General features: G+C 34.1%; 1 protein-coding gene and 1 long non-coding RNA gene across 2 annotated transcripts; one reads left to right on the top strand and one right to left on the bottom strand.

Annotated features, from left to right (window-relative positions):
• Positions 1-488: 488 nt before the first annotated feature.
• LOC135152605 (uncharacterized) lies at positions 489-5,244 on the bottom strand. Its single transcript, XR_010291928.1, has 3 exons — positions 5,123-5,244; positions 2,865-2,938; positions 489-2,017 (listed from the first exon to the last, which is right to left on the bottom strand). It is a non-coding gene; the product is annotated as an uncharacterized LOC135152605 (long non-coding RNA).
• A 5,165-nt stretch (positions 5,245-10,409) lies between these two features.
• Positions 10,410-12,275, top strand: LOC135152793 (uncharacterized). The gene has a single exon (XM_064093898.1). The coding sequence runs from the start codon at positions 10,410-10,412 to the stop codon at positions 12,273-12,275; it is 1,866 nt and encodes a 621-aa protein (XP_063949968.1).
• The last annotated feature ends 3,439 nt before the right edge of the window (positions 12,276-15,714 follow it).

Below are 15,714 nucleotides of genomic sequence, written 5' to 3'. Positions count from 1 at the left end.
ACCTCTGGAAACAATTGCTCCCAAGAGGAGGAGAGATTAGCCAGAGAATTTGTGAAATTGAAGCCACATTTTCAACTTTTGTTATTTGTTTAGCCCTAATAAACTTACCTTTTGATGCAGTATAAACTTAATGAAACTTATGTTGGTAGTTGGGGGTTGTTGCCACCCTCATTATTTTTGGTAGGCCTTTATTATTATGTTATTTTTGGTAGGCCTTTATTATGTTATTTTTGTTGGTGGTGTAAGCTTTGGGACTACCAGATTACAAAATCTGAATTGTACGCTTTTAAACATTAAAACTTGTTGAATTGTGTGGCTTTAAGACTTAAAACATATATACGATTCCAATGCAAATTATTTTGGCTTATATTTGTTCTCAATCGAGTTTGGTAGTAACTTTAGAAGTTTATTACAGAGCTATTTAAAAGACAGAGATATGACGTAAAACAAGACACATCAGTTTCATTACTCAACTCCATTCATTCATCTTACATAAGGCAACAAAAGGCCATTTCATTACATCATTCATCATACATAAACAGAGTCATTCATATATAAAGTCAGACTTAGGGTTCAACTTCCTTTTCACGAGAGCTAAAGATACAATTGAAAGATATACAATAAGAAAAACACACAACACATCTTTCATTTTCGAGCAACCTCCTTCGCTTTTTTCACTACTTCAACGTACACATCTCGAAACCTGAATCAACTCAGCAAAATGTTCATCGTCTTTAAGCTTGGAACGCCTAAGCAGTCCATTAATGGTGGACTTGGCTCTTGTATCCATCTCTCCTTCACCCCAACGAAAAAAGCTGCAAGCACTAGTTGCACACATCAACAACTTGCGTCCCGAATTGTATTCTGTCCATGACACTTCTCGACAGCCCAATTTCCGCACTAACATTGTTGATTCATTGTAATCAATTTGGGAGAGATAAATAATTAGGGTTTGGCAGTGTGGGATGGGCCATGGGGGTTATACATTTATATATACACATAATATAGTCGTTCGATTGTTGAACAAACCAATCTGCCTTCAGGAAGGTAACGTATGTCTGCCTGATTTAACGGAGTGCAATAAATTGCTTGATAATTAATTGATCGTTCATTTTGTGTTAATTTTCTTGAAAAAGGCATTTTACTGCTAAGAAACTAGTTTGGTCCCCCAAAATGCAATTTAGTCTATAAATATACTCCTATAAATTTATTTATTTTTAAATAATTTTCTAACAAAATAATGAACCATGCATCTTCAAACGTAAAAAGTACCCAATTTTTATGAGTGATATTTTTTTTATGACTTATTCTTCTTATTACATTTGTCCTTTCTAATCAGGAGTGTAAAATAATTTGTGTGATACTGGATATCCACCTACATAAGTATCAAATCATTTTATTTGGATATAAATTGGTACATGGTATTTGGGATCCGAATCTGCTTAAGTATCAGATCATTTTATTTGGATATAACTTATTTAGGGTATATTTGGAGTCCGAATCTAAACCAAATTTGAATCAGTATCAATTTTCAATTTTCTAACCGAATAGTTTATGATACATTGAACACGAGCCGAATTGATCCATTTATATTGAGTATCATTTTTATTCAAATATTAAAATAATCATCATTTAGTCTAAATAAACATAATATTATATATAATAATTATGAATTTAAATTATAATATATGTATGTGTGACGCCCCCAGATCCACATCCCGCAGATCTGGTCCGCCACTAAACATCTGGCTCAAAACAACACTTGAATTACATATTAATATTACATAATCCAACTCTTGCCCCACAAGTCCAGGGTCGCTTGTCTTACAACATTACTACCGAGTCCAACTTTATTACATAAATGGAAGTCTGATTTTAGGCCATTATAATAACTATAGCTCGTACTAACAAGCAGCGTAGTCTAGCAGTCTCAGCTTGGGTGATGCGCCTTTTCCCTGCCTTTGCCAAAAACCCATTTCCGGGCGGTTCTCTTGAGTTGTGCCATATTCACTATTTACTGCTCAAAAAGAATAAAATAGATGCAAGAATGAGCAATCAAATTGCTCAGCAAGTCCACATAGAACAAAATAACAATCAACAGAATATGCACGTAAGGCATAAAAAACAATTCAAGTCAAAGCAACAAAGCAGCTACCGTCAAATGACAACACAAGTTCAAGTAAAGAAAACGCTGGTCTTCCACCTTTCGGCAACACTACATGGCTCGATCAGCACCATTTCGTGAATACCGTTCTCCTGTGTGACCTTTGCAGTCGGATCGTAACCGCACAAGACACACCTACCACTCTCATTTGCTAGCATAAGAGTTAACATTTGTAACCCTAAACTATCTGCCTTACCAGATAGTAAATTCAACTCTACCACGAATTTAAGAAATTCGTGTTGACCAGCTTGAACAGATTCCTCCGAATACAAGGAAATTCTCACGAACAAACACTACTCATCTTTACCAAAGACGTGCGAACAATGCACCCTTTCAACAAAGATTACCCGAAGGTAGAAGTGAAGAATAATTAAAAGAATTAAATTCCAAAGAATAAGATGATCTCCAAAAAGGGAGTAAGTTAATTGTGGTGAGATCATCGCTGCCATGTATTCACTTCGAGTTTCAAAGATTCAGAATATTATCATTATAGGATTAGCTCATTCTCGAACAATGGGTGGGCTCGAATTATAGAAAGTGATCATATGTGAACAACATCTTTAAAGACTTCAAAATGAAACGGAGACATTTTCTCAATTCACAATGGTACGAAATGAAATATTTCCACAATCAACACTTATCACAAAATTATGAAATAGACACGAAAAATTTCACGTCGAGACAAGGATAGTGAACTTGCCTGACATCCTTAGCTTGATAATATTCCAATTTATCACGTATAATCAGGCTTCGCCTTTCCAGGCAATAAATATTCTATATCACGCAAAATGATAATTTCAGTATACTCGTAAAAATAATGATCTTGACTCATTTATTAACTTAAATCTATATAGCTCTCTATTTAAATAATATCTTGAGTTTTTAATTGATTATCTAATTCTTTTTTTATTGCACGGACTTCACTAAAATGTTATACTATCACTTTGCCCACTTTTACACAGGTATAACATTTGGACTAATGTAGTTACATTAAAATTATATAATACCCAATTCCCTTTCTTTTTATTCTCTTTCTTTTATTCTTAACTAATAACCCCAATTAAACCTTTAATATGCAAAATTCTATTATTTATTACCACGGTGTCCACTGACATTTGAATGATTCTTCCCCTAATATTAGATTCCTTCACTTTCTAAACAATTCAACTCATTCCTTATTAAATTCTTAAACACCAATTAGGATATTTATTAAATCTCAAATCTCATTCTCTCTTTAATTATACCTCTAAACATTCTTTTTAGCTCCGTTTTAATCGCTCAATATAATAAATCTAAAATAACTTCCCATCTATCCTATTTATCTCTCCTTTTAATATAAAACCAAATTCTTTTATAAATCCAAATTATTATACAATTTATTTCCTTTTATTAACCCAATTATCATAAGTCAATCATTTCTCTCCCATTATTTTCTTTTTAATTCACTCAAATCCATCCTTTTATATTTAATTCCCACATTTTATCAATTTTATTTGTTCTTATTAGCACTCTCACTTTTCAATTTACCAAAATATCCCCATCTTCCCCAAACTCACCTTTCTCCCTCATCCCTCATCCTAGGGGTGTGCATGGTGCGGTTTGGTGCGGTTCCGGACATTAACCGTTACCAAACCGATGAATGCGGTTCGGTTCGGTTAATCATCATTAACCGTAACCGCACCAATTAAAACGGTTTTTCGGTTGCGGTTAACCATTAGTCGGTTGCGGTTTTTTTTCGGTTTTTCCACTATTATTTACTACTCTTGTGCATAATGATTTTTTTAAAAAAAATATAAAATTTTCATGAACATGTACAATATGTTCGGTTACTATTTACTATTGTTTCTATATGAGGATATAGGAAACATTACATACTTTCATCTAAAAAATCTTAATACACAATAAAAACTAAAACATACATATTTTGATAAGAAATTAGATGATGTCAAGTCAATAAAATTACCCAAAATCAACTAATTATGAAATTCAAATAAAAAGTTTTCAAAAAGTACATAAATAAAAAAGTAGAATAGGTTTCATAATAAAATTTGATCAGCAGATTAACAGCAGAAATATTTCTGCTTTGTGGCAAATCACAATAGCCCTAAGTTTCAATCAAGCGCTCCACCAAATATTTGAGTGCCTGGTTATTTAAGTGACTTAGCAAGTATGCAAGTACGGGTCTGTGGAAGAAGAACCTCTATATAAAATTAGATGTGAAGTTTAAAAATGACTAAGGTGCTTTATTACTATTATTGATATATATATAAATATATTTATATATATATATTTCGGTTCGGTTAATTTCGGTGCGGTTTTAACATAAAACCGAAAATAAAACCGCACCACTAATTTCGGTTTTTTATCTCGGTTATTTTCGGTTTTATTTGCGGTTTGGTTTTTTTTGGTGTGGTTTTTCGGTTTTTTTAGGTTTTTTTGCGGTTTCGGTTTTTTCTGCTCGCCCCTACCTCATCCTACTCTTTTCTCTCTCTCTCTCTCCCCCCTCTTCCGCGTCTCCCTCGGTTCCCACCACTCAACGCCACCATCGGCGACCTTTCTCCGTCGCCACACACACACGGCTCACCCATCTCACCCACACAACACACACAAAACCCCCACCTCAATCTCTCTTTTCCCCTGCTGTCTCTCTTCTTCTCGACCTTCCCCTCCGTTTTAACATCGCCGTTACCCTCCGTCGGCATCGTCGACGTGAGCTCCGGCCAGCCACCCCACACACTTACTGCTCCGATGCCAACCACAATTCCAATAATCAACAACCATTAATTCAATACACTTCATATATAACCCCCAAATTGATTAAGAGCTCTAATTTAATATATGTATATTAGAATATATGTGTCAATGGATAGTAATCGCAGGTGGGGTTAAGAAAATGTGCTATTAAAATGAATTTATATCTCATAAATGGTTAATTTAAGCTAAAAGGGAGATTAATACCTTAAAATAGATTTTGCAGATTTGATTCTCTTCTGGTCAAATCGCCAATACCTCCGTATTGCTTTTGTTTTGATAAAAGAAGTACTGACTAATTTCCTTGCTATTTATACAACATTACTAATTACCATTAGTATTTAATCATACTTTAGCACTTGCTAATACTCCACTAATCATTTTTAATTTATTTGTTTACTTGGAGGCTACACAATTTTTCTTGGGCGTTACTCAGTAGCCTTAGGCTCCAAGTTTCGAAACTTGGGGCTCAAGTCCCGCTACGTTAAAAATATTCCACGGCTTGGCTCGTTTATTCTCGTTTCGGTTTTTGTCCGACAAATATTTAAATATTTTACAAAAAGAATAAATAAATCAACTATTATTTATTTTAATATTTCTGATAAATTCCAAATATATATAAATAAATTATTTCGACTAGAATGTAGATTATTCACTGGTCAGTATATAAATAGATATCCGAGACTACTATATTCTTGTATAAACAAAACTCTCGTGTTCAATCTAAATATCGGACCCACACAATTAACACCTCGTGTATTCTCAAATCTTTTCTCAACTACAATGTTTTAATATTTTATAAATTAAATTAGAGAATAATATTGTAGCTCTTTCTACTCGATAATTAATTAAGCTTGTCAACTATTTTGTGTACCAGTGAGTATAATATTAATGAGTCACGAAATTTTAAAAATTTCGTGTCTATTACTCATATTCAAGAATATTCATATTGTTGACGCACACATCTAATTAAATCACTGGCCAGCATCAAATATTATGTACCGCACAATAATACACTTTAGAGTTTAACTTAATATTTCTGACATTGGAAATTAAATAAAATAATTTTTACGCTTTTGGTACTGGTAAATTTTTCGGTTGTTACATTGTAATTTATTATATATATATATATATATATATATATATATATATATATATATATATAAATGAAGATAACATACATCATCACGGTGAATAAATCATATTTTATGAATATTTTAACTTGAATAAGAATAAAAATTTATAAGATAACTATTTGATTACAAATGTAATGGTTAAAGATATAATCTGTATATAAGTTCGAATCAAATACGAAACATGAATTATATTCGGCTATTCGGGTAGAATCATTTTATAAAAAAATAATACAAGTCCTAATCTGAGCGAGAATATGAGTGCACATATCCGGGTTTATATTTTATTAAGGTTTAATTTTTCTGCTAGATTTTGATTATTTTCAAAATGATATGAAACATGAATCGTGTTTTCGAGTTAGCTATAAGCCAAGACATAAGATAGTCCAGATCGATTTACGGTCTTATTTCTAATTATATAAATTTACAATTCAATAATCAACTTATAAGGTTCTAAATTTAAAAATTATTAGCCTTAATCGGTTTCGAATTTTCAAAAGGGTAATTTATATATAATTTGTTTGTTTTTCCAGATAATCAAATTAGATTGCATACACTCATTCTATAATTTATTTATATTTTAAAATATCAAATTTAAAGATAACAAAATTATATATACAACTAGGATTGGCAGTTTCATTTATTTTGTCAGGTTGACAGACTCACGTTCACTAAAAAAAATCCTTTTATAGCAAATTAATTATTAAGAAAAATTGATAACCTTAACAAAAAAGCAGAAAAAAGAAACATTAATAACTTTGTCTTGGGCATATCACATTATACCCACAGTAATCGATCATACCATTGCTATCCATAATGGAACGGAATATTTACCTATTTATATAACCAATCGTATGGTTGGCCATGAATTGGGAGAAATCAAAATTTTAACAAACTCAAATCCGACCCAAAATTAGGTTAGATTACTCCATCCAAACCTTCACCAGCACAATTCACAGATAACTCGGACCCGACCGAATTATAATAATTTATTAAAAATATATATATATATATATATTTCAAATATTAAATAAATATCAATTAAATCTTATACATTCATTTATATTATATAATATAAATAATATATATAATAAAATAATATAATATAAATATATATATATATATATATATATATATATATATATATATATGTATGTATAATATTCGATATCATATATACGTAGTTTGTGATTAGTTATGGATAACTCGAATTTGACATGAAAATGATCTCTTTTTCGAATTAATTTTAGACAATCTAAACCCGAAATCCTTTCACCAAAATTCAGACTTAGTAGATCGTATTCGCGTCGGATCAAAATAGGTTTGATTTTGTCACCCCACGTACAACATCAAACTTCGCTCATAATTTTTTTTATAAATGATCAAATTAAATGTCATAAATGAATATCGTCAAATTATAATAATTTTAAAGTAATAGATTTTGAAGACAAAAACTCATGAAGGAGTTTTATTAAAGTTATAAATTATTTTAATTACACCAGATCTCATTTAAAAAAGATCAAACATCTAGTGTAAATCTACCTTTTAGAATTATATTAGTTGAAAGACATATGTTCAGCCTATTTGTATTTAAAGAGGTACAACTCAACTCAGATCAGAAAGCTCAGTAAATAGCAAGTTATCGGAATCAGTACGAAGAACGTCAAATGATTTATGGAAATCATATGTCAGATAAGTTCCAGGATGCTGCTGCACGCCACTGAAAGAAGTTCATTAATATGTTCAAGCCTCAGTGCACAAATAATCTTTTGTGGCACGTCCAGGAGTTCAGAAGACATAAAGTTTCTATACTTTATTTCATCAGAAGATTCCATTTAATGAAGATATACGTACAAGACGAAGACTCGACGAACTAACCAAATTCTTATTGTTTATATGACGAAGAATATTTGATTTAACTAGATACAGATGAACTAGACAGTACATCTGTGTATCAGTTATTCAAATTAAATATTTGAAGTCAAGCAGAAGTGGTAGTTCGTTCGTTCGACAAATCAAGAAGAAGTTATTAAAGTTTAAAGAAGACAGGAAGCATTTCTACTGAAGATTGGGTGATTAAATATTTAATAGACTATTATTTCACTTCTCAAATAGTTATATTAATTATGTAATTTATTTATTAAATTAATTCACTCTCGAATTAATTTAATTTATGAATTTATATGATTAACTTAATAAAGTGAATAATTTTCTATTTTATATTTACTACATTATTACTTCTTTTTATCACCAAAACCACCCAGCAAGACAATCTGTGATTGTCTTGCCGATCTGCCCACTTGGAATGAAATCAGTGTGCAAGACAATTCAGTTGTCTTGTCTTTCCGAGTGTTTCAATGGTGTGCAAGACAATTCAACTGAATTGTCTTGCCGAAGGACTTGTGTGGCAGCAAGACAATCCTGTTGTCTTGTCTTGCCGAGAGTCTCACTTCTTGCAAGACCATCCTGTTGTCTTCTCTTGCCGAATGCAAGAAGGTGTGCAAGACAATCTCCAATTGTCTTGCCGTTTGTAGTGTTTGTCTTTCTGTCAAAGAGATTGTCATACCTTCCCTTCTGATTGTCTTTCTGACTTGGTTAAAGCTTGGTAGACAATCTGTGATTGTCTTTCCTTGCCCTGATTTGTCTTGCCCAAGCCTAGATTGTCATACCCTCTTAGTAATTGTCTTGTCTAGTGTTTGTCTTGCATGTACAAAGATTTGCCTATAAATATGGCTTAGTTTCTTCATTAGAAAGTGTTCATCACTTTGTAAATCAAAGCATTTGTAAAGCTTTCAAGTTGTTCGTAACTTGCTTGATCGTTATATCCACAGTTTTCTGTGCTTTGATAACCCGGTTGTTTTAATCACTAAATCTAGAATATACCCTGTCGAATTTATTCTACGAACTTTAGTGGACATTAAAACTGAACCATTTTAATTATATAACGACTTCAAACATTGTTATATTAATGATAGAGCATATATTTATATATGCTTTTATATGATTTTATTCTCATAATTGTAGTATTTTGTAAATAATCGGGTAATTACTAATTGATTTTAAGTGTTTAATGGCAGGAAAATAAATATTCCTAAGTTGGATGAAATTAGCTTATTTGGGCTTTTATTTGATGGAAATTCGGACTTTATGGGCTACCTGCGAATCAAATCTTGTTTGGGCCATAACTTGAGCTCCGGGCGTCAGAATTAAGCGATTCAACAGCACACGCGAAGATATTGGAATTTTCTACAAGTATAAAGTGACCCAGCTCTCTAAAGACAAATGGATCAGCCCAGAATCAGGCCTGAAAGTCAGCCTACAAATTTCTTTTCAGAATCAAAATTGTGTTAGGAAAATATATTTGTTTTTCAAGGAAACCATTAAAACACTATTATTATTAGGTTTTGTATGATTAGAAAACATATTGAGTATTGTGTGTATTGAGAGAGAGAGATAGAGAAAGCTTTAGGAGATAGCTTGAGCAAAGATTGAAGGGATTCAGTCCAAGTTCGAGAGATTTCGTCAAGTTGTATTTTCTTCACTCTTGTACTCTTTTGGCATGATTTCAGTAATATATATATTCGTGTTTTATTTAATTGTTATGGGTAACTAATCCTCTAATCCGAGGATTGGGGAGTATTTGTTGGCTTAATATGTTTGTTTGATCTAATATTGTGATTTCTCTATGTATGCTAATCTGTCATTGAGCGCTTAACACAGTTATAGGAGTCGCGAACCTGTAATTGTATCTGTAGGATTTATAATGAATCGGGAGAGGATTTATATTTCTTGTACATGATATGACAGACATAACTTGATTTATCAATCGGGAGATTATTAGGCGAGTTGTGAAATAGAAAATCCTTGGTTCGTGATAGCTTGTAATTTGGTTTTGATTGATCATGGGAGTGACTTCAAGGTTAAATTATAGGTATTATTTTGTATCTTGGGAGAGAACATTATAATCAATAGAAGGATTGTTTTTAGCAGGGTAGAGACTTGAATATCACAATTGATTGACATACATTGTAGCCAGCAAAGAAACCTGATTCTTGGATTGCTTTTTATCATCGTTAATTCACACTTTTAATTGCTTTATTAGTTTAATTTAGTTGATAGTAAAAACCAAAATTTATTCTCCAAACTTCTAAATAGAAAGAAATAATATACTTGATTTGATATTGTATTCAGTCCTTCCCTGAGAACGAACTTTATAAAATTTCACTGCAACAAAATTGGCGCCGCTGCCGGGGAAGGCAGCAATATTAAGTTTAGGTTAATTATTTCTTATTGTTTAGATTTTATTAAATTTGTTTCCAAGATCTATCTCATTGGTGTTTCGTTTCAGGTACACCTGATATATGCGTAGATCGAAAAGTGTTGGAAATTTCGAACCAGATCCGGAAATCGAGCGCACTTTTCGAGTTAGAAGGCAAGAAGCAAGGAAAAAGAAAGAGGAGGCCAAGATGACTGATAACAATAATGCAAACGAAAATCTCCATGTTATTGTTCCTGATGAGTCATCCATTCAGGATCATGAGACTCCTAATCCTGCTAATTGCATGTACAAGACTCCTGCGATTGGTGCAACTCAATATAACATCAATCCCAGTCTTATTCAGATGGTGAGCAATTCAGCTTTTGAAGGAGACATTGAGAGAGAGGATCCACACCGACATCTAGAGCGCTTCGTGCAAATGTGTGGTTCTTTCAGAATCAATGGGGTTACTGCTGATCAAATTCGTCTTCATATGTTCCCTTATTCTATAAAGGGAAAAGCTTTGGAATGGTTTCAACAGCTTTCAGATGCTACTCTGGCTACTTGGGATAATCTTTCTACTGAGTTCTTATCCAAATATTATCCTTCTGACAAGACTCAACAGATGAGAGCAATTATTCTTACTTTCAAGGCACAACCAAGTGAAGGTTTGTATCAGGCATGGGAGAGATATAAGGCATTGTTGAGAAAGTGTCCACATCATGGTTACGAGGAGTGGATGGTTCTGAGCACTTTCTATGGAGCTCTAAATTCTGATATTCGGCTGAGTTTGGATGTTGCAGCTGGAGGAAATTTTAAGAAAGCACCTGTTACTCAAGCTAAGGCACTTCTCGAGGAATTAGCCTCAAATAACTATGCTTGGGCACCTAGTGGTACAAGCTCAGTGAAATCAGCACAAGACACTGAGATGATGAACTTGCTCACTCTTAAATTGGATGCTCTTACTCAAGAAGTTCGTGGACAAAGGGCAAATGTCAATGCTATTTCTACTCCAATGGAAGGGTATAATGATCCTGGTACTGATCAGTACTTACATGCACAACAATTTCCAGAGGAAGCAGCTTTCATCCAAGGAAGACAATCATGGCCTGTTCAGAATAATTCTTATTACAATCCAAATCAGAGGCCCAACAACAATCTTTCTTACAACAATAATCATGCTGTTAATCCATCATATGTAGCACAGAAGCAGCAACCTCCCGGTTTCCAACCACGTCAGCAGTATCCAAATCAACAACAGTTTCAACCTCCACCAAAGGACAAGAAAGAACCTGCTGATTGGGAAATTGCACTCAGTAAGATGATACAAGGGACGACTGGAGCTTTTGCCAATATGGAGACCAAATTTGAAAAAGTGGAGTCAAGGCTTGATCAGATGGCTTCATCACAAAAGATGTTGGAAGTTCAAATTGGGCAAATTGCTAATAAGGTTGGTGTTCGTGAGCAAGGATCTCTACCTAGTCAACCAGAGTTGAAGGGTAATGAGCAATGCAAGGCTATCACTTTGAGGAATGGAAGAGAATTGCCCGAAGTCGAGGTTGTCAAGCGTAATGAAAAGGCCCCTTCAAAGAAAGACGAGCTAGTTGAATCTGAGGCTGAAATTTCAGAAAAGGAAAATGATGAGCAGAAAGAAGATGAAATTGCACCAAAGGTACCAGTGAAACCATATGTTCCTCCAATCCCTTTCCCACAAAGGCTGCATAACAAGAAGTTGGAGAAACAATATGAGAAATTCTTGCAAACCTTTCGGCAATTGCATATAAATATTCCTTTTGCTGATGCCTTGGCACAAATGCCATTATATGCCAAATTTTTGAAGGAGATGTTGTCTAGAAAGCGAAAACTTGAAGATGTGGAAACCATTACTCTCAATGCGGAGTGTAGTGCAGTCATTCAAAAATCAATTCCGCAAAAGTTATCTCCCGAAGATTTCTCTCTATCTCCTTAAATCTAGAAGTGTAGAAGAATAATTGGGTGTTTTGTTACTAACTAAATTATACTACTAAGCAATTAAAATCTAAGATTTATCGATGGAGAAAACAATCCAGGAACAGGGGTTCTTCAATTGGTTTCATGAATGTCTAATATGTGATATCTTGTTCTCCCACTTTGCTAAAAACAATTCTTCTAATGCTTATATTGTTCTCTCCCAAGATACAATATATTGCCTACAACTATATCTTGAACGCCACTCCCATGATCAATCAAAATATAAGCCATAAACTATTGATACCCAAGAATTTATAGTTTCATAACTCGCATATTAATCTCCCGATTCAATAATTGAATTATGTCCATCATATCATGTACTAGAATTACAAATCCTCTCCCGATTCATTATAACTCCTATGAATACAATTAAAGGTTCATGACTCCTCTAATTGTGTTAAGCGCTCAATGATAGATTAGCAAAAGCAAGAAGAATCACAACATTATCAGACAAACATATTAAACCAACGAATACTTCCCAATCCCCGGATTAGGGGATTAGTTACTCATAATTGAATAAGAAACTGTATATGTATGAGTAAACCAAACCATGAGTACAAGAGTCAAGAGTAGAAGAATACAACTTTAAGAGCTCCTTAAAACACCGGATGAATCCCTTCAACCCTTTGCTCTATCTCCCTCTACAAGTGTTTCTCTCTCTCTCGATACAAAATAATCTCCGATATATCTCTTTCTGATGTAAAACATTACTTCTGGGAAGAACCTCTGCTCTATAAAGAATGTGCTGATGGGATTATGAGAAGATGTGTTCCTCACGATGAGATTCCTAATATCCTTAAGCATTGTCATGCTTTGGAGTGTGGTGGGCACAATAGTAGCATGAAAACAGTGGCAAAAATCTGGCAATCAGGATTCTATTGGCCTTCAATGTATCAAGACGCGAGAAATTTTGTTTCCACTTGTGATAGACAGGAAACATATCGAGACGGAATGAGATGCTTCTACAGCCTATTCTTGAGGTTGAGCTGTTTGATGTATGGGGGATAGATTTCATGGGTCCCTTTCCATCTTCCTATGGGAACAAGTATATTCTGGTGGGAGTTGATTATGTCTCGAAATGGGTGGAAGCAATTGCTAGTCCTACCAATGATGCTAGAGTGGTGAAAAAGTTCTTACAAAAGCATGTCTTCACAAGATTCGGAGTGCCCAGAGCTATTATCAATGATGGAGGGTCTCACTTTTGCAATAAACTGATTGAAGACCTTTTGAAAAAGTATGGTGTGACTCAAAAAGTTGCGACACCTTATCACCCTCAAACGAGTGGGCAAGTGGAGATCTCAAATCGAGAGCTGAAACAAATTCTTGAGAAGACAGTGACGAGTTCCCGAAAAGATTGGTCGAGGAAGCTAGATGATGCTTTATGGGCCTACCGTACTGCTTTCAAGACACCTATTGGAATGTCTCCCTATAGGTTGGTTTTTGGAAAATCTTGTCATTTACCTGTTGAATTAGAACATAAGGCATATTGGGCAACAATATTCTTAAACATGGAGTTGAAAGATGCGGGACTAAACAGGTTGATGCAACTCAGTGAACTTGATGAATTGAGACTCCAATCCTATGAAAGTGCTGCAAGTTATAAAGAAAAGACCAAATTGTGGCATGACAAGCATATTCAGAAGAAAAGTTTCGAAGTTGGACAAAAGGTTCTTTTGTTTAATTCGAGACTTAAACTTTTTCCTGGGAAACTCAAGTCACGGTGGTCTGGACCGTTCGAAATTGTTAAAGTGTATCCATATGGTACTGTGGCAATTACTCGAGAGGGGTCTGAAATTTTTAAGGTGAATGGTCAGAGGCTCAAGCCATACTTGATCGGGGAAGAATCACAAGGAGGAGATCATTATTTTCTCAATGATCCTAGAACTTGATCCAGATCAGGCGTCCGGCTAAATGACGTTAACGACAGCGCTTCTTGGGAGGCAACCCAATATCTCTGTAAGTTATTATATTATATAATTTTTGTAATTTTTAGGAATATATATATATATATATATATATATATATATATAAAATTTTTTATTTTAATATTGTTAACTCCCTCAAGGTGCCTTGATAATTTTTTGTGAAGTGTTTCAGGAGTAGATAAATAATTTCTAAGAGTTTCGGATGTGAAAAATAAAATTTCGAGACAGAATTTCTGACACCGGATAAAGCGTGCCATCTTTTGGAGCCACAGCTGTTACCTGGGCAGACAGCTTCAGAGCCGTGGCTCTTGATTTGCCTCCTCGCGGATATACGCGGACAGAAGGGTTCGAGCTGGCAGCTCTACAATATCTCCCCATGGCTATTTAGCTTCTGTCCGGAAGAAGCACAGCGCACTATTCTGTGCTGGTTCGCGCGCGTGTCTGCCTGCAAGGCCATCAACCGGCCCAGCCCGCAGTCAACCGGCCCATCCAGCAGTCCAGCCCGTCAAGGCCCAGTTCGCCAAGGCCCAGCCCAACACTAATGTCTCGGCGTATTGCTGCGCGGGCCATGTGCTCAGGTGCTGTGTAAAGCCTGAATGCTAAAAATAATTGTTGGCAGATGGGTTTGAACCCATAACCTCCAAGGTACATGACTCAAAGACCAACCACTTGGACAAGCTTGCTGTTGTGATCCAAATCTTTTACACTTCACTTAACCCTGATGCAAAGAACTGCCTGTGGCGAGACACTTCGTGCTATTTTCAGGGGAGTTTTCTTCTTTTCTTTGTATAAATAATTAGTATATTATATATTATTATATTATATATTATTCATTGAGGACAATGAACCATTTAAGTGTGGGGATGTGATCTCACGAATAATATTTATATAAAAAAAATATAGAAAATAATAAAAAAATTGTATATTGCCTTGTCTTAAATTTAGACTATTCATTGTAGTTGCATTTAAATTAGAGCATATAGTTATTTAATTTAGCATGCATATTTATTTATTTATTTTTTTTATTATTATTATATTTTCTTTTTAGTTTGCATTTGCACAATTCCATGAATGTTTGTCGACCAAGTCAATTTCCTATGATGAGTTTATTTGCATAATTTCTTGGCTAGTAATCTTGATCATATGTGATGTCTTGCATGCTTAGAAATTGCTTGTGCGGTAACTTGTAATTACACTATAACTGTTCTAGAAGCGAGATTTAGACTAGCTTATTTCTTGAGTCTTAGCTATGAGCCGGGCGTAGAATTCGGACTATTCCCTTTTGAGCTTGGAGTCTATAATTCTTAAGTGAGGGGGAACTTTGGGATATACATGCCTTTCTAAAAGAAAAAAAGAAAAAAAAAGATACATGTATTAGCAATAAAGTTCACAAAAAAAAAAATGGTGGTAGAATTGACTAGGTTGGGCTCATTAATACTCGAGTAATTAAGTCTTAGGGGCCTTTGTGCCTAG

The sequence above is a fragment of the Daucus carota genome, chromosome 5 (assembly GCF_001625215.2).
Source record: "Daucus carota subsp. sativus chromosome 5, DH1 v3.0, whole genome shotgun sequence".
NCBI lineage: Eukaryota > Viridiplantae > Streptophyta > Magnoliopsida > Apiales > Apiaceae > Daucus > Daucus carota.
Note: the sequence above shows the minus strand (reverse complement) of the source record. Positions and strands in the feature narration are given on the sequence as shown.

What these genes read in the sequence shown, in the direction of transcription:
- LOC135152793 (XM_064093898.1), top strand. Translation starts at nt 10,410, where the DNA reads ATGCGTAGATCGAAAAGTGTTGGAAATTTCGAACCAGATCCGGAAATC.